At 40.8% G+C, this 20,128-nt stretch overlaps 1 protein-coding gene across 13 annotated transcripts in view; it reads right to left on the reverse strand.

Moving 5' to 3' along the window:
• DLGAP1 (DLG associated protein 1) overlaps positions 1-20,128 on the reverse strand; it is an 870,774-nt gene that overhangs the window by 310,375 nt on the left and 540,271 nt on the right. For 4 of the 13 annotated variants that reach the window (XM_038543734.1, XM_038543736.1, XM_038543735.1 and 1 more), the window contains one exon: positions 14,691-15,676. In XM_038543734.1, the coding sequence (XP_038399662.1) occupies positions 14,691-15,647 (957 nt within the window). In that variant the 5' untranslated portion in view covers positions 15,648-15,676. Of the gene's footprint in view, positions 1-9,587; positions 9,786-10,069; positions 10,203-14,690; positions 15,677-15,929; positions 16,094-20,128 lie in introns of those variants that run through there. The other 9 variants (XM_038543746.1, XM_038543740.1, XM_038543745.1 and 6 more) reach the window with 7 other exon arrangements.

Genomic DNA, 20,128 nt, shown 5'->3' on the forward strand with positions numbered 1-20,128 from the left:
TCTTATGTATGAGGTTATTTTATAAAATATTGAACCAAGAGAAAGTGAAGGCTGTGGAACATATTAAGACTTTAAACGATCTTCATTTGGGTTTAAACAAAGAGGGGAGAGCATTTAGTAAGGGCTTGCTAGAACACTGAATTATCTGCACTGAGATACACGTATATGAGGAAAAATCCCAAATGAGCGGAGAAGTGGGATGGTGCAGACTCCATTGACTTCTAAGTTCATGACTTAACTGCCTTTTATCAGTTCTTTTATCCTGATGCATTTCTGAAGTCTGACCATTCCGTATTGTTACTTATTATAAGAATTAAGTTTAAACTCTAACATTCCCTAACAGCATATATTTACTGGATATACACAGCCACCTCTAAGGTGACATACATGAGGGCTCTGGCACTGTATATTATATGACTCAATTAAGCTATATGTTTATAGGTCATTAAGAAGCATTCTAAAGGTAGACCTATAGTTACCTTTTTCTTAATATCTAGAATAGTAATTTACCAAACAGTAAAACTGGTGAACTTCTTAAATATTTAGTTAATGATCTAGGCTATATGGAGCTCGTGTGCCAAGCAGAATTATGACTCACAATATGCCTGAGAAATGACACTCTGGTCTCCCAAAAGGACAAAAATATATAAAGTCACAGTGACTTATAAAGGAATTGGGTTTGGGGATTCCTCATTCATTTCCTCATCATTTCAGTGAAATTACTTCTCATGGAAACAAACATCCCTACATTAAGCCAAGCAAAGGATATTAAATAGGCATTTAATACTGCATTTATTTGGACATAACTTTACACTATTACTAACAACATCATAACTACAATCAGGTTGGCAGTCTCAAGAGGTCAGTAATGTTTCCCATTGAAACAAATGAATAATCAAAACAGCCTTGAGAGATGGCTGTATCACAGATTGAGGTATAATTTTCCAGCTACATGAAATAATAGTGTTCTATTACAGTTTAACAATTCGTACGTCTGACTTTGTAAACAAATCTCCCATATTCCTTGCTTTCTAACATGGTCACTTTCCAAACTAGACTTAAATTTATACCCAATCATAGAGGCTGATTCTGGTTTTTCACCATAGTTGATCATTTTTTAAAAATACTTTATTTATTTATTTAAGAGAGAGAGAGTGAGAATGGCAGAAGGAGAAGCATGTTCCCTGCTGAGCATGGAGCCTGCCACTGGGCTTGATCTCAGGACCCCAGGATCAGGACCTGAGCCAAAGGCAGATGCTTAACCAACTGAGCCACCCTGAAGCCCCTCATCATAGTTGTTCATTTTTAAAATTGTTGTTAAAATAGAGTCTCATCAAGAAACAATCCTTCAGGAAGAGAACAAATAGAATTTCACAAAGTAGAGGCAGCATGATATGCTGGAAGGTGAACAGGTTTTGAAATCAGAGCAGGGTTTAAATCTCCATTACATCACTTACTAGTAGTATAATCTTGAGCAAATTAATTACCCCATTTAGTGTATAATGCGGGTATGGACAGCTATTCCAATAACTTTCAGAAATAAGGACAATATATATTAAGCATAGGTCCATAGAATTTTCTTGATAAATTATGGTCCCTTTTCTCCTTTTCTTTGCCTTCTTCTTTTACTCATGGCCATCATTCGTTATCACATGGGAGTGCATCTGGCATGTAATGGTGATGAGAAGATGCTCAGTATGGTGCTGTGAAAAGGAATCCAGGGCCCTGTGTATTCTCCAAAATGTCAGTTACTCTGGGTCACAGGCAAGGAAGCAGGTATGAAGATGATATAAAAATTTGTCTGTCAAAGCCAAGAAGTGATTTTAGTGTGTGACTCAGGAATTCTGGGTGCCCCATGATTGGCTACTGTCTTCATGGATGGGGCACCAGGAGGACCACAGCCAGGGAGAGCTGTTGCTGCTAATTAAGTTTACCAAACTCGGGATAGCTCCCTCGTTTTTCTTTCTTTCTTTCTTTCTTTCTTTCTTTCTTTCTTTCTTTCTTTCTTTCTTTCTTTCTTTCTTTCTTTCTTTCTTTTGTTCTTGGGTTTTTTTGTTTGTTTTTTGTTTTGTTTTGTTTTACTTTTATCAGGGTTTTAGCAGGGCGGTGGATTGAGGGGGAAGGGATCTGGACTTGAATTCTTCAATTCTTCTGTTTTGAATGGTTTCATAAGGTTTTCTGTATATGAACAAGGAATTGCATGGTTCAAAAGTGTAAAAAGCACTGGGCTAAGTGGCCATTGAAGTTCTTTCTGACACCTGCTTATATCGACTGCGCATGCTCACTGGGAGTTCATAAAAAAGAAAGGCACAATGAGATGCACTCTCCAGAAACTCTAGCAACAGAGGAAACCATAACCAAATTAGACCCAGTCAGTGCCTGCAGTGGGAAAAGCAGGGCTGGGGCAGGGAGCAGAATTTCTTGAGCCTACAGAATACTAAACTAAATGAACACCTCGTGCTACGTGAGTGCAGAGGTGTAAGAGTTGCGGAGGAAGATTTCCTGCTGGCCTTGCTTCTACACTGCTCTCTACAACTGAGGAGCCGTGAGCATTCCGATTAATTTCTCCAGGCCTCAGTTCACACCTTGTAAGTGTGATTTGGGGGCAGTCTTTTGTTCCCAATTATATAATAAAATAGCTCTCTAAAAATTCAGTCAAGAAGAAAGACAAGGAAGAAAGGAACAGAAGAAAGCACAGCTAAGCCCAATTCTCTTGTGCTTAGTAGGGTGTGGGGGATGGGGAGGTAGAAGTGGGAAGCACATATCTGATTTCTGAGCATCACTGCGGGTAAGAGAAGTCAAGGACATCATTAAGGTCTTGCCCAGCATGCGTACAGTCTTCCAGGGAGTTCCATACCACCAACCTGGGATGAGGTGGTATTATTGGTGGGTGGGGCATAGAGGACCAAGGGAAGACAAGCAAGGTCAGTTTGGAGGAGAAACGAGGATGTAGCTTCCAATTTCCTACCATGGAACAGCTACAGGAATTGGTTATCTAGATATACCAATGGAATCTACTAAATAACAGTTGGCTTTGGGACTTTTTTTTTAACAGCATGAAAAGTCAAAATATGTATTTTTAAGGAAGGATGAAAGCTCATAGGAGACAATTTTGATTGATTGTTCAGTTCATGAGATCATCTGGCATGAAATAAAATGTTTCTTTTTCTGTGCAGTGATTGCATAAGCCAAATATGGCAAAGCGACCTACACGACAATTTTCGGCCTATGGATCTGATTTTTTATAAGCTTCACCACACACCCCTCACAGAGGGTTCTTGTTTTTGGTGGATTTGTTTCACCTCCTTTGTGAAAGCCTTAGAGAGAAGGCAGCAAGCAGGAAAATCAGCTATTTATAGTCTTTTTTTGACGAAAAGTGTCTGCTCAGCGTGCCATGGAATACTTCCAAGAGGTGGGAGAACAGGAAACTATCTAAAATCAACTAGAAGGCTGGAGGAGTGTTATGGGGGAAAGATTTTACATGGGAATCATTTTCAGAAAGCTCAGGTTTCATTTGCAAACAAATGACAGTTACTTTCACTGACACCCCCTAAGTTACCAAAAAGCCAGCTAAACTTGTACTAGTTGAGGAGAAAAAAAAGACAAAAAAAAAAAAAAAAGATACGAATTCTCCAAAGATTCTAAGTAACTGGGGCTTTTAAGGGGACTTTAGAAGCACACCTCTCTCTGTATCTATTTATTGCTGGAGGGGCCACCAGTCAGACCACTGCGTGTAGAACAACTTGTGCTGGCAGGTGGCCTATGTGTTAGCTAGCTTCAGAGAATGGAGACGATTAATATGGGACTTCAGTCATGAGCAAAGAAAAGAGATGGACAAGGGCCTGTTGTCGTCTGCTAGCAGTGGTGGAAGAACTCCCACCTATCAAAGTTGCCCTGCTGGAAATGCTCCTCAAAAAACCTGGATGAGTCATTAAGGGAGGCAAATGGATAGAGTCCCCTTGTAGACAGGCTCCATAGCTGCTGCTGTTAATTAAATTTGTCCTGTTGACTTACCAAAGCTGCTTGGGATAAGGTGGTCACGACAAACTTAAGGTATGAAAGCAAAAGCAGGTGTTCTGTGAACAAACTAAAGCTTCAGGAGGCTAGAAGAATTGTGCTCCATTGGCAAATACAAGCCATGGGAAAACTTGACCCACTGATGCTGAGCTAGCAAAAGATCTACACTGTGTGATCTTTTCATCACGTGTTTAGTTGGAACATGGGCAAAGAAGCCTTAAACCTACACTGGGCTGAAGACCAACTGATATCCAACACTGGAGAAGGCTTTCCTTTACCAGGAACAGATAAGCTCATCTTAACCCTGGTTGAATTAAAGTGAGGTCAAGGAAAATATAAGAAAGTAGTGTGGTATAGGAGACACGTGGAGAATCAGTGAAGCATTTTGATGTCTGAAGATTTGTAAACACCAAACATTTCACATTATTTTTTATTTTCAAAATCAGAAATAATTTTTTTTCTAAGACCTGAACAAACAAAAGAGTCATATTGTCATACCCATTTCACAGGTATAGAAATGGAAATACAAAGGGAAGGGAGACTAAAATCGTGTTGGAAGTCAGCAGAGAGAGGAAAGCTCGAGGAGCGCCTGAAGCCCATGTTTTCATCTGTTAGACTCTACTGCCCCCTTCAGTAAATAAAATGATAAATGTAACCTGATAGTTTTCTAGAATTGGCTTTAAGTGTGGCTCTTTGATCTCTGTGTTGGAATCACCCCAAAACTACAGATTCAGCATCTCTTGGGTTAATGTCAGAAATCCTCCATTTTTAGCCATTTTCAAGGTGATTCTTGTGCACTCAAAGTAAAGGAGCCATTGTCCTAAATATTCCATGATAGATCAAGTGTTTACACATATATATGATTCTTTTTTTTTTTTTAATATTTTATTTATTTATTCATGAGAGACTGAGGGGGGAGACAGAGAGAGAGAGAGAGAGAGAGAGAGAGAGGCAGAGACACAGGCAGAGGGAGAAGCAGGTTCCATGCAGGGAGCCTGAGCTGGGACTCGATCCTAGGTCTCCAGGATCACGCCCTGGACCGAAGGCAGCGCTAAACCGCTGAGCCACTGGGGTTGCCCTATATATGATTCTATAATACGGTCACAGGTACATTAGCAATTTTTATCCTAAAAAAGTAAGGTGAGAGGTGTAGGACACTGACTACCAAGATAGTGTAGGATGCCAGAGAGAAGTACATCATCTTCAGAATCCAGTCCCAGGGTTAAAGATAACATATCCAAACGTGGGCCATTTCTGCTCCATTTGTCCTCCTTTGGTACATAGCTTACTCATAATGAGACCACTGAGATGCAGAAGGGACTGACAAGGATAACAGGAAAAATATATGTATTTCTATTTTTTAGGAATTAAAAATGCACTACCCTGGCATTAGTAACCACAGAATTACAAATCACAGGTAATGATTTAGTTAACAACTGTTTTCATCTCTTATGAATCTTTTAAGCCACAAACATGCTTCATATCTAACTTTGAGGGGATATCTGGGTGGCTCAGCAGTTTAGTGCCTGCCTTCGGCCCAGGGCCTGACCCTGGGGTCCTGGGATTGAGTCCCAAGTCAGGCTCCCTGCATGGAGCCTGCTTTCCTTCTGCCTGTGTCTCTGCCTCTGCCTCTCTGTGTCTCTCATAAATAAATAAATTAAAAACAAACAAACAAATCTAAGTTTGAAATCAGTTCTTTCCTCCCTTTGCCTCCTTGTGCCTTGACTCTACTACCTTAAAAGGATGTAGTAAGGACAAGTAATCTAGTCTTTGAAAAGGAGCCTTAAAGGTTTGCACAGATGTGTGAGACATAATGGGAAGAAGAACAGGGCTGTCGCTGGACAGTAAGTATGCTGGTTGCAGCCTGCTACCGACAGGATGACTGAGCTTGTATCAGTCAAGCTGTCTCCCTAGGGTTTATTTTTGTCATTTTTAGAAAGAGGGGGTTGGACAAAATAATCATAAAGAATTCTTCCATAAGGTTATTATTAGATGAGAAATAGGTAGGCAGGAAGATGCTATGTCCACCTTGCCAAGAGAAATTTGTACATGAGAAGGTATGCCAGATGGCCTTCCAATGAGGAGGTTCTAAAATGCTAAAATTATCATTTTTCTGAAAAACAAAAACAACAACAAAAAACAAATCTGGTTGATTTTTTACACACCTTAAGGTTTTAGGAACCTGGAGAGTAAAATCAGGGAGGAGTTAGATAATTCTGCAAGTCTATATTAAACAGTGGAAGAAAAAAAAAAACAAGTGGAGCAGAAATCATTTCCTTTCATTGTTGTTGGATGTCTCTTTGTATGAAAGGGACTTATCCTCACACCAGGGAAGTAGGCCACCCCTAACTGGTTTACACTATTGGTCTGAGATAAAGGTCCATAAAATCCCTGTAATGGCAAAGTAATGAGTTTTCTAGTGAGATCTTTGAAAAATCTGATTCCCCACTTTATAGTCATTCTTCTTCCATGGACATTGTGAAATTGTGTGTTTAAAATGGATCCTGGGGATCCCTGGGTGGCTCAGCGGTTTAGTGCCTGCCTTTGGTCCAGGGCGCGATCCTGGAGTTCCCGGGATCGAGTCCCACTTCGGGGTCCCGGCATGGAGCCTGCTTATCCCTCTGCCTGTGTCTCTGCCTCTCTCTCTCTCTGTCTATCATAAATATAAAAAAAAACATAAATAAATAAATACATACATACATACATACATAAATACAATGGATCCTATGTCATGAATCAGAGATCAAAGAAAGCATATATATAAATGCAGATTTTGAATTATGGGGGCAGGGATGTCTATGCAGATATAACGTGTACATATGGACCTATGCACATGCATACTACATTTGGTAACTCTGGACTCTACGTAATTCTGCTTCATAACAGTTCTGTGATATCACAAGACTGAATTTGTAGGAAATTTCCTAATTCTGTGAGAATAGTGAGTAGAAACGTCAATTGATAGTAATGACTTAATGTACATGGAAGAAAAGATCTACATGTTTAGAAAACTCATTTTGCAAATGTAATTAGAAGTCTCTTAATCTTAGAAATGGAAACACATAAAAAAAAAAAAAGAAATGGAAACACAGTAGGGTATATTGCTTAACTTGAGCAAATAAAAAAACCAACCATTTTAAAAGATAGTTTTATATATCCTTATACTTAAAAGACCAGAGAATCAGATTTTCCTTGGTCGTATGAGTGTTCTCCAAGAAAGAGAAGAGTTAAAAAAAAGTATCAGAAATAAAAAATTGGTCAAAAGCAACAGGAGTGAGATGATACGCTTCTCCTTACACTACATTCCCTCCTTTACCTTTGTTAATTGTATAACAGCAATTAATTCATTCTTTATATTTTTATCTTTTAGCTAGAGAGAGGACTGGGTTGAAGGAGAATAAATCATTCCTTGAAAAAATTAAAGCACTAGCCCCCGGCTCCCACTGTGGTTTCAGTCTAACAATTTATAAAAACATTTAAATATGCATTTACAAAAATTAAGTAAAATAAAAATGTCCCTGTGCCATAACGTGTTCCAAATGGTAGTTACTAGGGGCAGAACTTAATGATAGATGAGTAAGATGATTCTGAGAAGCAGATAAATGAGCCCTGAATGGGAAGTTACACATGCATGTTATTTTTATTCAGTGGGAAAAGTTATGAGTTCAAAGTTTTAAATGAGTAATACAAATCAGTGAGGTCACATAACTCTGGATATCACTGGTTTTACCTGAAAAGAACTATTTTATTTTATTTTTTCTAGTAAGCTGGCAAATGACAGAAAAAAACCTGACCAAGGGGTATTATAGTTTGAATCATGTGGAGGTTCTGATTTCAACTGTTTAGAATAAAGATGGAATTTCTCCATTATTCAGTAGCATAACAGGGAGCACAATAACCTACTAATTGAGGTTGTTGCCTTTGAACCTAAAATGAAATGGTAAGAATGTAATCTAATCGCTAAATCAAAGGGGTAATACTGGATATATTTTTTAGTAGCTCATATAAAATCTCAAACAAAAGACCAATGTGTTATACCATTCACAAATCACTGTTCACGTAAAGTTGTGTAAACCTATGATCTCAAATGGACAGGAGATTATGGATGAATCTTTCTCTACAGAATACAAATGATTACCTGGAGTTTTGCCTTTAATTTGCAACCAAAGTAACTTGTTTTCTAAGGAAGATAGAGAAAGAGGAAGTAAAGGCCACTGGTCATAAAGAGATCCAAGGCTAGTTTTTCTCTTATTCTATGCTAACCAGTGCTATACCTTCCATTAGCAGATTGGACTCTCTCTGATTAGAAAACATGTGTTATGGAACCCTTGACTGTAGCTAACCAGGTACCTTTGAATAATGAAATTGCAGACCAAGAATCACAAACTTTCTTTAACAATTTTCAAGAAGGATTACCTATTTCTTTTTTGAGCTTGCTTTGGCTGCCATTGACTCTTTCTGGATCCCTGCTTTCTGACAACGTTTTGCTAATTGTCTCCTCCACATCTCCACTATTATTTGGATATAGGTAATAGTGAGAATTAGAATCAGAGAGAGAATAATCAGGATTCTGCTAGCTGTGTACTTAATTTTATATTCAAAGTTAGGATCAGGCAGGAGTAACCTCATTTTTCTATCAACAAAGAGGACATATTTACTACAATCAGTGAAAAATAGGGAGAAGATTGTGCAATCCAAGAAGGAAATATATTCAAGAATCTTGACGCTCCTTGCTGGATTATTAAGGCAATTTAAATTAAAAATAAAATTATTAATTAATGTGGTTGAGGTTTTTTTTTTTTAAAGCCAGCAAGCAAACGTTGCAGTAACCAAGTAACCAAAGTCACTAGCAGAATTGCTCAGCACTGTCACACATTTCACATAAAGTAGTTTTAATATTTAAATTGTTCTAAAACAAGAGGAAAGAAAACCTCAGCCCAGGAAGGAAAACTCTCACTAGGCAAAGACTGAAATAATCTTGAACAAAATTTTGAAAAATAGTTGTCCTTGCACTGGAAAAAAAATCCTTGGCTTATGCTTGTTATGAATGATTCTTCAGTGATCTTTTGTGGAGTCTAATTTGACCAAGAGACAAAAAAATTTTTAAAAAGCCAGGATGGAATGAAGGATGGAAGGAAGATAGAAAGGAAGGAGGGATGGAAAAGGAGGAAAAAAGAAAAAGCCCCAGCCATCCAGAAATTTTAATTTTGCAAAGGACCGGTAAGCATTCAGGAAGCACTCAGGATCCTTGTCATGGAAAACAGCCGATCACATTTCAATCACTAGCCACACAATGTCCTCTAATAGCACCTAGCACCTTAGATCAAAAGTGTCAATGGAGGATTTTATGAAGCCTCTGTGGAGACACTGATTTGTAGGTATCCAGTGCCTCAACCTGTTTTCTTACCATCTGAACATACAGTAGTTTATTAGCTCTTTCAGTCTTTCTAGCTATTATTATAAGAGAAGACATAAAATAACAAAAACTATCTTCCCCTCCCCCCAAAAGAAAACCTCACTCAAACCAACAACACACTATCACCAAATACAAAGTAATAAAAGAGTTGTACCCAAACCTGGTCAGTCCTTCCATTTCTTGAAACTTGCACACAAACTGAAGAAACCCACTCAGCCTTAAAAAGGTCGATCATTTCGCTCTCCTAAAATTTCATCTCTGAGAGTGGCTTTCTTTCTGGTCTCTGTCTTGCTCTCTCTCTCTCTCTCTCTCCCTCTCCCTCTCTCTCTCTCTGTGTCTCTACTTCTACCGAGGAGAGCGTTTTGTTTCCCTTTTCCTGTTTCTGCTGCTGGATGAATGCAAAATACATGATTGAAGGGATTTTTTTTTTTTCAGGTTAACAGTTGGAAATCTAAAATCTTGCTCTTCTGAATGCCTTTATATGCTAGTCACTCAAAACATAACGTTCACATAAAGAGGCATATACAGAACCAAGAATCCTGCTTTTTTTTTTAAAGCAAAACAAAACAACAACAAAAACTCCTTTTACTCCTTTGAGCCTATTCCTATTTTATTTACTTAACTATTAGCACTTACCCGGAGATGTGCCATAAATGCTCTATTCCAAATGTATAAAAGCCAACCACATCTCAACTGAGAATTAAACAGTTTTAATGTCTTCAAATCCATGTCCCTGCTCCAAACCCTGATACAGTCACTGGCAGCAGTACAAGATTCTAAACAGCAGACATCTGATTCTTGACATTTAAAAATAACAATATTGGGGGGAAAAGGGAGTCTTTCTTTTTTATTATTATTATTAACTACAAACAGCTTGTGAGTGAGCACATACCACAATTGACTGTATTAACTGGATATTGCAATAATTTCAAGCCACAATATTTTTTTTTTCTAAATAAACATCAGACAGGGCCCAAATACCTACAGACTTCTCATTTTCTATATAATCATGGCAATGACCTAAGTTAAATTAATTCCAGGTGGTAATTCTCCAAAGAGAGAATCAGAACTCTGCTAGTGTTTAGATTCTCTTATTAGGGAATATTAATTTAACCTTTGTGCAGTCTTGAATTTATGGACATATCAGTTCTTGTGTTGTTTGTCTAAGATGGGTCACATTTCATGCACATGCAGTCTTAACTGCATGCACAGATATGAGGTCAAAGGAACATGGGCATTTGCTACAGAATAAAACAGGCCATAAGATAAAAGTAATGAGCCTTTATTTCCATTTCTGGAGCACATTTTAGACTCAGACGGATCTAGGATCAAGTCTTAGCTCTTTTACTTACTGTCCAGGCATTCCTGGGCAAGTGATTTAATCATTCAAGCCTTAGTTTAGTCATCTGTAAAACTGGAGTAAACAGGAGTACTTTACAAACTTATTTCAAGTCCTAAATGAGATACTGTGTGGTTTTTGGCACACACCAGGGATTTGATGCATGCCACTTCCTCCCTCTGTTTTATATTTGGAAGGGGTAGGGATTGGAATGGTAAGTAGAAAAATCCAGGCTTTGGAGGCAGACGAATCTGTTCTGACCCTCCATGTTGCCACCTACTAACTGTGTGTCCTTAGGCAAGTTACTTAATTTAATTTACTAAATTTCAGTTTCTTCAACTGTAAGATACCTTACAGAGTTTTTTACAGAGCAAATTAAATAACATTGCAAAAACATGTACTTTTGGTAGACATTTATTAAATGAGAGTTTCCAGGCCTTGCAACTCTTGAAAACTGGTCTAATTAGTACTCTTCATATGTAACTAAGGAGTTTAAAAACGTGACCTCAGATCTCAGGTCCTCTAGAACAAGTGCCTCATCTTCTATCAGAGGAAGGAGACTGAGAGCTGAGACAATGGTTCCAAGCCATATAACTGGCTAATAAGTGGCTGCTAACTTGTTAGTGGCAAATAGGGACTGGCACATGGACCCTCTCCTTGGAAAGTCAATGCTTTGTCCACTAAACTTTGTGAGATTGAAGTCAACCACATTTGTAAATCCAGTTTCACTATTAATTGGTATTAAGATAATATAACTGGAAAAACAATTTTCTTTATTTCCCCAAATGTGCTTCTCAGAATGAGCTTATAAATAAAATCATTCCATGGGAGCGGGTGGGAGCTGGTTACACCTGTTTTCCTGAGAGAAGCTTTGGCAGGACAGTGGAGTCCCTCCTTCTTCTAAAGCAAGGAGAGAGCTGGAGAGAATGTCCAGTTTCAGGGTTTTTTTCTTTGTTGTTGTTCTCCTCCCTCCCCTCGTAAATGTCCAACTCCTTCTTCCCCTTCTTCCAAGGAATCCTCTCACCTCTGCACACAGAGTGGGAGGAACATACTGTTGTACGTTTAGTTTATCTGCTAGACACACTATCTGCTCACACCGAAATATAGAATTTTCTTTTCCAGTTTGAAAGCCTTGCATAGAATAGGAGCTCAATAAATGTCAATATTTATTAAAGAAGGTGTGCCTTTGAGCTCAGTTTATATTTAAAGGGTTTAACTGGCTTGGTTCATTGTTAATTATTGTCCAATGTAGGATAGAAAATATTAATTTTTTTCAATCTTTCAATAGCTTCAGAATTAAAAACAAAGGTCCTTTGGGTAACAAAGTTGGATTAGCTGTTACTCTGGGGAGGGAGGGAAGAAAATAGGATCGGGAAAGGTACATATGTGATCCACTATAATTAATGTTTTATTTCTCCAGTTGGGTTGTGTATAGGTGTTTGTTTTATTATTGTTTTTCTTTATGTCTCTCTGTAAGCCCCAAATATTTTATTAAAAAACTGGCTTAAAAGAAGGTAAATAACTTGAAAATAGACTCCCCAAATCTTTAGAATATGAGATCTAATAATGCTACGATACTAAATCTCATACTTAAATCTTCAGGCTTTCCTTCTCATTTTACTGAAAAGCTTTTAATAAGAGCAAAAATCTGTTTACAGATTTTTTTCCCCCTTCTGTTCACTATTTCCATGCCCTTGATTCCAGGGCTGTGCTGGGATGTATTGAAAAGAGCCATTTTGCTTCAAATAGATATAAGTCTAATTCTCAGTTTTTCAATTTATTGGCCATATGGCTTTAAAATCACTTGATATTTCTAATCTCAGTTTCCTCCCTTGGAAAATCAGAGGATTATTCTATCAAACTCTCAGGATTATCTTGAAAATTAAGTGGAAGAACAAGCGTGAAAACATTTGCTACAGTATCTGATACATAGATTTTCAATCAATATCAGTTTCCTTCTTTCCTTCCTTATCCTTCCACTTTTCTTTACTACTTGAACCTTTTACTTCTAAAAGGCACAAAAAAGAAAGAAAAATGAATTTGAGGTAGGAAGAACATAGGCAATCACGCAAGCATTAAAAGGGCATTTTTTGTTGTTGTTGTTTTGTTTTTATTATGTAACTAACAGAGGCTGGTCCTGATCCATGTAGAGTTTTCTTATTTAATCTGATATTTCTTACCTAATGTCATCGCTGCTTATTAAAGTCCAGTTTTGTTTTTTTTTTTTATTTGTTGTTTTTTGCCTCTCATTACAGAACTTTCATAGATAAACTATCCTGTTCTAGGGCTCCTATCTCATTATCCATTCTTTCTTTGGAACAGATGTTCTAATCAAAATACTTAATGGTGGTAGGTAAGATTGATACGCTTAAAGAATTTCTAAAGCCTTTAGTTGTAACCCCAGCAATGGTTATTTCTATATATTAAGTGACCTGGATTCTATCCTACCTTTAATACTAACAGTATAACCCACTAAGCCTTTACCTTTCTTTGAGGCTAGTTTTTTTATATGCTAAATGAGGAGGTTGGAATAGATGTACTCTTTAGCTCTCAAATTCCATTAATAGTTTCTGTGGCTTAACTCATCTAGCAACCTTATACTAAATGAGGCAATACCACTTTGAGTGGTGTTGATTATGGAATTGTGTGCTGTTTGTGAAAACTATCCTCATATTGGTGGCACCTTCTGAACACTGGGATGGACTCGGACACTGTCCTTGCCCAGTGACATATTCTCAAGGTTTGGTAGAGGCATTGTCAAGGGAGCCAGTCTTGTCAAGAGGAATTCTGAGAGCAAAAAGTTGAATTTCTCAGCAGAAGACCTTTTTTCTTGCATTTCTTCTTAAGGTAAGAGTGCAAAACAATCATGCCATGCCTTTATAGTCCAGTAAAAACCTTTTTTTTTTTTTTTTTTTTTGTTTGTTTGTTTTTTAAAGATAGTTGTACCAGGAGAGAAGGGAGAAAAAAAAAAAAAAGACACCGTGAAAAGGAAAAATATGAAGGTCCTTCTTTGGGAGGGTTGTATCTTGGGGAAAATGAAAATTACTAGATAGAGGAATTGGCCCCAGGGGTGGGTGGTGGGGGAGAAAAAGACTCTGCTCCTGACATTTTTATCCAGGGGAATCTAGGTTCAGTGAATGGAAGGGTATTAGGGAAAGACATGAAGAGACTGAGAGAGGAGGAGCGGCTTGCCTTGGGGTCTGTACCCGTGTGGGATTTACAGGCTGACACTAATTGCATTTTATTGTGTGGATGCTTCCCTCCGCTTTTCCTCCTCTTCTCTGTTGTCCCAGGTCTCTGCAGCTGTGCTTGTCAGGTCCCCAAACTGGCTCGATCTCCACCTCCTGAGAACCCAGGGCCTTATTCCCATTCTCTGCGCTCTTGGGTGGGGGTTGGCGAGTTCCGGTGGGAGTGTGGTTAGTGTTGGAGGTGGTGACAACAATTGCAATGGTGACGATATAGATCAAGTTTCCCAAACAAATAGCTTAAGGCAGAATTTTACAATAATAATAATAATAATAATAATAATAATAAACAACCCCTCTGGATAGATCTAATTAAACTCCTTCCAAAATTCAAAAGATCATTGTTGGCTTTTGTAAAAAAAAGGTGGATTTATTTTAAAATTCTGTGTGGACTCCCCTTTCCTCTCCTCCCTATCCCATATTCCCTCAGACAAAAGAGGAACACTAAACATTAATAACTCCTTGCCTTTATGTAGGCGTGCTTTTCAAAGCACTTTTTATATCTAGTATCTCAAGATAACTGGATGGAGTTGGTCGCAAGTTTGCTTCCTGATAGGAGCAGTTGGCCAGACAAATGCTAAACAATGTGCAGAGCCCAGACCGGGACCCAGAACACACCACACAACTGGCAGGTGACAATTTCTAAGCATCCATCCCTCGACATAAATGGTACCTGAAGGTACTGGCAGGAGCGTTCTTGTTGACACGATTCGGACTTCACCATGGCCTGGTCCATGTTAACCGAGGCTTTCTGGTAAACCTCCCTGGCCCGGCTCACGGTCAGCGTGGAGGACCAGGCGCTCTTCTTCAGAAGCGGCGCGTCCAGGTTGACCGGCAGGTTGGCGCAGGTGGAGCACTTGACGTCGCTGTTACTCCGGGAGGCCTTGACCGCCTGCTCGCTGATGGTGTTGTAGGCCTCCACGAAGTACTGCGAGGCCGAGCGGTCGGGGCACCTGCCCATGGTCATCACGCCCGAGGGGGCGTGGTAGATGCACACGTCGCCGTCCAGGTTGTCGTCGGAGCTCCACCAGCCGGGGGACGTGCTGGGGCGGGCCTTGGGCTCGGGGCGCCGCTCCTTGCTCTTGCTGCGCTTGCCGTAGCGCACGGGCTGCGGCTCGTCGGGGCTGGCTTTGCCCCCGTTGACGCTGCCCTTGGCCGGCCCCTCCAGCGAGTGCGACTTGGTGAAGAGCTTCTGCACCGAGTGGACCAGGTGGCGGATGCGGCCGGGGCTGTCGCTGCGGTGCTCCACGGCCGTGCGCTTGTACTGCAGCGTGTGGTAGCCGTCCCGGCTGAGCGGCAGCTGCCTCTCAAACTGGTCCAGGAGGTTGGCGGGGATGCGGTTGGCCTTGGCGGCCAGCGTGCGCGGCACCAGCGCGCACTCGTCCTTCAGCTCCTGCTGCGACGTGTAGTGCCTGCGCGGGAAGGTGCTGCTGGCCAGCGGGTCGCTGAAGGGGCCCACGCACTCGGCCTGGAAGGAGTTGCGCTGCGTGTAGTAGGGGTGGTCCGCGGGGTGGTGCTCCACCGGGCTCAGCAGGTAGGGCTTGCGGTCCGAGTGGTGCGGCAGCGAGTCACAGGCCGAGTCACAGGTGACCCCGTGGTGGTGGCTGCGGCTGCCCGATAACCCTTTCATGGCGATGACACCCCGCGGCTGGGTGAGACCTGCGGGCGGGGAGGAACGAGAGGGGGAGACGGTCAGCACTTCTCTTGAACATCGACGTTGCCCTTTGGAGGATCCCGAGGCGGAAGGAGCCCTCGCTAGCCTGCAAGGCGGTTTCAGGGCATCGTCCGACCAGCTCTCCGACCTCGGTAGGGTGGGAAAGCGCGCCGCAGCCGGGGACCCAGCGGCGGGGGGGGCGAGGGCTGGCACACCCGGGGAGGGGGCTGCGAACATGCTGAACTGATTTCAGATCACCTGAAAGCAGACCCTCTCCCTCTAGGATTCCGGTAACGGGCTGTATCGCAGGTTTGCGTCTTGCCTGTCTGTCAATCATCGAGCACGGGCACCCCAAAGGCCCAGTTTCCCCGGGAAGCCCTTGCGGATGGATCCCCCTTCCCGAGAGAATTAGTTCCCCTCGGTGTTTCCATGGCATCTGCTGCACACTCTCCCGGCTCCTATGGAACTGTCTGTCTCAGGCATTCCCGGGCTACTTCCCTCCGTTCCTTGCAGGTCGGCTTAGACCCCTTAGCCACCTTTCTGTCCCCCCCCACCTGGCCCCAGGCTGGCCGTGTAAACACAAGCTAAGCACTCCATCAGGGTAAATAAAATAAATGCGGGTGGTAAAAAATGAGAAGCGACTGGCCTCTTATAACTCGAGGATAGATCTTTCTCCCTTCCCTCACATGACTTTCCCGTTAGAATTCTGTAGTGACCATCACAGCTCGCAAATAACCGCCCCCCCCCCCCCCACCAACACCACAAGTGATTAGAGTTGAAAATAGCGATGGTGGCAAATAAATCAGAGCTGTAGAGAAAATCTGCCCTGTTTTTTTGTCAGAGGGATCAAGAGCTGCTGCTGCTGCTTCTTCTTCTTCTTTCTTCTATGTATTTATTTGAGAGAGAGAGGGAGAGCCCGGGTAGGCAAGAGTGGGGGTGGTGCAGAGGGAGAGGGAGAGAATCTCAAGCAGAGACAGGGCTAAGCATGGAGCTCGATGAGAGACTCCATCACACCACCCATGAGATCATGACCTGAGTCGACACCAAGAGTCAGTCGTTTAACTGACTGAGCCACCCAGGTGACCCAATGGCTTCTTCTTAACAGAGCAGTTGAAGGATCAGCTTGAACTGGCTACTTTGAATGTCATGGCATCTCCTTTTCCTGGTTTAAAGGTTTCTGGTTAAACGTTCACAAGCGATGGCAAGAGGGCCAAAGGAAAGGCCCTGGAAATGTTCCTGAGGACACAAAATACCTGGGCCTGAGGGTCAGATCTGCCTCAAAGAGAAGTGACTCCTACAGATCTACCTGTGGGATCCCACCTCGTTCTAAGCACAGATCTTTCCTATGCTTTAGTAGCAGAGGCTGCTGTTCCACAGGGCAGAGTATTTTCTTTTGACTCTAGTTTCTTTGGTAGCTGAGTTCCTATTAACAGCCTGATTTATTTTTAAAGCTCCCTGTAACAAAAATTGTCATGATAGGAGTTGTCCTGAAAAGACAGCATGACTGTCCAAAATATCACTAATGTCATTTCATATTCAGAGAGGGAGAAATAAATGGTTTAACTTAACAACAATCACAACAAAATAAAACACACACACACACGTGGGCTAATGAAGAAAAATGCATACTTTTGAGAGGTCAGGTCTTACCTATACCATGGGCTGTACTGTATATGAGAGTTCCTGACAGCTGAAAATTCCCATCCAGATTTTATAATTCTCCTTTTTTTTTTTTTTTTGTAGTCTCTCAGTTCCTGCACTAATGGCATTAATGGCTCAGCAAAGCTGATTGGGGGAGTTTAATCACTAGAGTCTTTTGAAATTGGTTAGTTTACTAAATTATGAGCTCTTTGAGGGTAGGGACTATGTTTTACTCATCCAGTGTCCAGCAGATACTTGGCTGATGGTGCAAATTGGCTAAAATATTTATTCAACGAATTCATGCATCAGTGCAAAATTTCCTAGTGTGGTCTAGACTGAAATTCGAATCAGGTGTATTGAGTAGAAAGATGACTGTGTGACGAAACGAGGGCCATGCACGAGGAAGGGACAGATCATCTCATGGGTGTTCCAGAGATCAGTGGTTTCAGAGTGCAGGAGACAGGCTGATGGATGTTCCTTTTGCCTCTGTGAACCTTTGACTTCTGAGCCTCCAAGGCTCATGAGAGAACATCCCACCTCTTGAAGCTCTCTACCTGCCTTGAAGTTAAAGTCTGAAGAGCTTGCCTGCCCTGCTGAAGACAAGATGTCTGGAGAGAAGACAGTCTGTCCAAAGGACAGAAAGAAACTGACACCTGAAGAGACAAAAAAGGCAAGAAGAACTCATGATACCTGTGGGTCAGGTAAATCAAAACTTGTCCACTGAAGAGAGACTAGTGAAGAAGACTTTTGCATAAAATACTTCGGGACTGCTCTGTATAAAGTTATGATCCCACAATTGGGGAGTGACAAGGAGGGATTTAAAAGGGTTAAATAATACATGGTTTTGGCAAAACTGTGGCACATACAAATTTAGATGGAAAAATCCATTGCATGAGGGAGTCTCTCCATATAAAACAGGTCCTGTTGAAGACATTCTTGCCTGTTAAATATGGACTTAACAGTTAAAAAAATATATCCACAAAAATAACCCAATAGGGTTATAGTCACATAAAAAGCCTCATGATTACACATATGAGAATCTCTGTATATAAAATAATAATGAAATAATGCTTCAGAATTTCCTTCTGAGGTAGCCAGGTCTCAGGTAGATACTTTCTGCTAGGTAAAATGTGAAACCGGCAAAAGCTGAAAACATGAATAATACATATTTATTCCAAATGTACAAAATTGTTTGAATCATTATTCAATATTTAGCTATCTTTAATATGACAACAGCATTTCATATAAAATAATGTTACCTGAAGACTAGCAGAGCAAATGAAGAGCTTTGGCAAAGCCGTTTATATGAATTAAGTGATGTAACCAATGATAATTTTTGTAAATTAAACATACACAGCATAAGTTTTACTAAAATGTAAGTGGGCCATTTTCAGCATAGAGTCAAGCCCTTATATTTTCTTAGAGAGTAATAGATTGCATCAAGGAAAGATAAGTTAACTTTCCCCCTTCTTAATATTTGTGAAAAGATACTGAGACCTTAATCTCTTTTCTCTATGATGTGGGCAAATATGGTCATGAAAAAATGGCAATAAACAGTCATAAACATTTCTGAATGCTCTTTCTGGTCCAGGCCAAATAAACAACTTAATACCTTGGCCCAGTTACATTTTTCTATAGAAAATCTGACACTCTCTTCTACCCTCCTCCATTTCAAAAGGACAATTGATCAGTTTGTGTTTATAAGGTAAAGCAACACATTTGTTGGCCTTCTGGGGAGTGGGGGCAAGATGACCCATAACCCTCAACAATTGCTGGGACACCTGCTCTTCCTTCTCTCATTCTTCCTTTCCCTTACTCTTAAACTCCCTTTCCATGCACTCCTTTCCGGCACTTCTTTCTTCCCCTCTCCTATTAAGGTCTGTAAGTAACACCCATGGACAATACTTGCTCCATCCTGCAGTGTAACTGGGAAGAATTAACTGAGCATCCCTCATGCAGAGACAACCAAATGCACATAGCAAATCTCTAATGGCACAAAGGCTTATGATGTGCTCAGAGAGATATGACCTAGTCATGAAAAAAGAGGAGTAATAATTCTGATTATCTTCTGTTTTCTTGGAAAAGGAAGCTGCTAGCTCCTGAATTAGACTTTAAGTGGCCATAAAAGATTTCTCAAAATAAAAAGGGAAATTGCCTTTCATGCCTTCCTTTTTGAGCAAGGGTGGGAAGTGTGGGTCAACATGCCTTCATAGGGTTTCTATGACTACAATGATCATCTCTATGACTTCAAAATTGTTTTGTTGTCCTCAGTTCGATTTTACTGTCAGACCATATATCCTGATTTTTGGCTTGGAAAATTTCTTGACTATGTTCACCACCATGAGATGAGCTCTGAGTGTGGGATGCATCTGTTTGTTTGTTTGTTTTCCAAAACATTTTTTTGACAGATTAATTAATTTTGAGAGAGAGAGAGAGAGAAGAGAGAGGGAGAGAGAGAGAGAGAGAGAGAGAGGGAGAGAAGGAGAGGCAGAGGAAGAGGGAGAGAGAATCTTAAGCAGATTCCACACTGAGTGTGGAGCCCAATGTGGGGCTCAACTCCACAACCACAAGATCACAACCTGAGCCAAGACCAAGATTTGGAGGCTTAATTGAGTGAGCCACCCAGGTGCCTGAGATGTGCCTGGTTTTTACAGAGTTCCCACACCTGGAGCAAAAACACTGCTGTACCAATGATGACTAAAGCAAGAACAACCCAGCACTGTAAAGGAAATTCTCAAGGAAGGTAATTTATTAGACCTGAGGGAAAAACAAACAAACCACATATTAGAAGATGCTGACAAGGGAAAATAGTCTTG

The sequence above is a fragment of the Canis lupus genome, chromosome 7 (genome assembly GCF_011100685.1).
Source record: "Canis lupus familiaris isolate Mischka breed German Shepherd chromosome 7, alternate assembly UU_Cfam_GSD_1.0, whole genome shotgun sequence".
Lineage (NCBI taxonomy): Eukaryota > Metazoa > Chordata > Mammalia > Carnivora > Canidae > Canis > Canis lupus.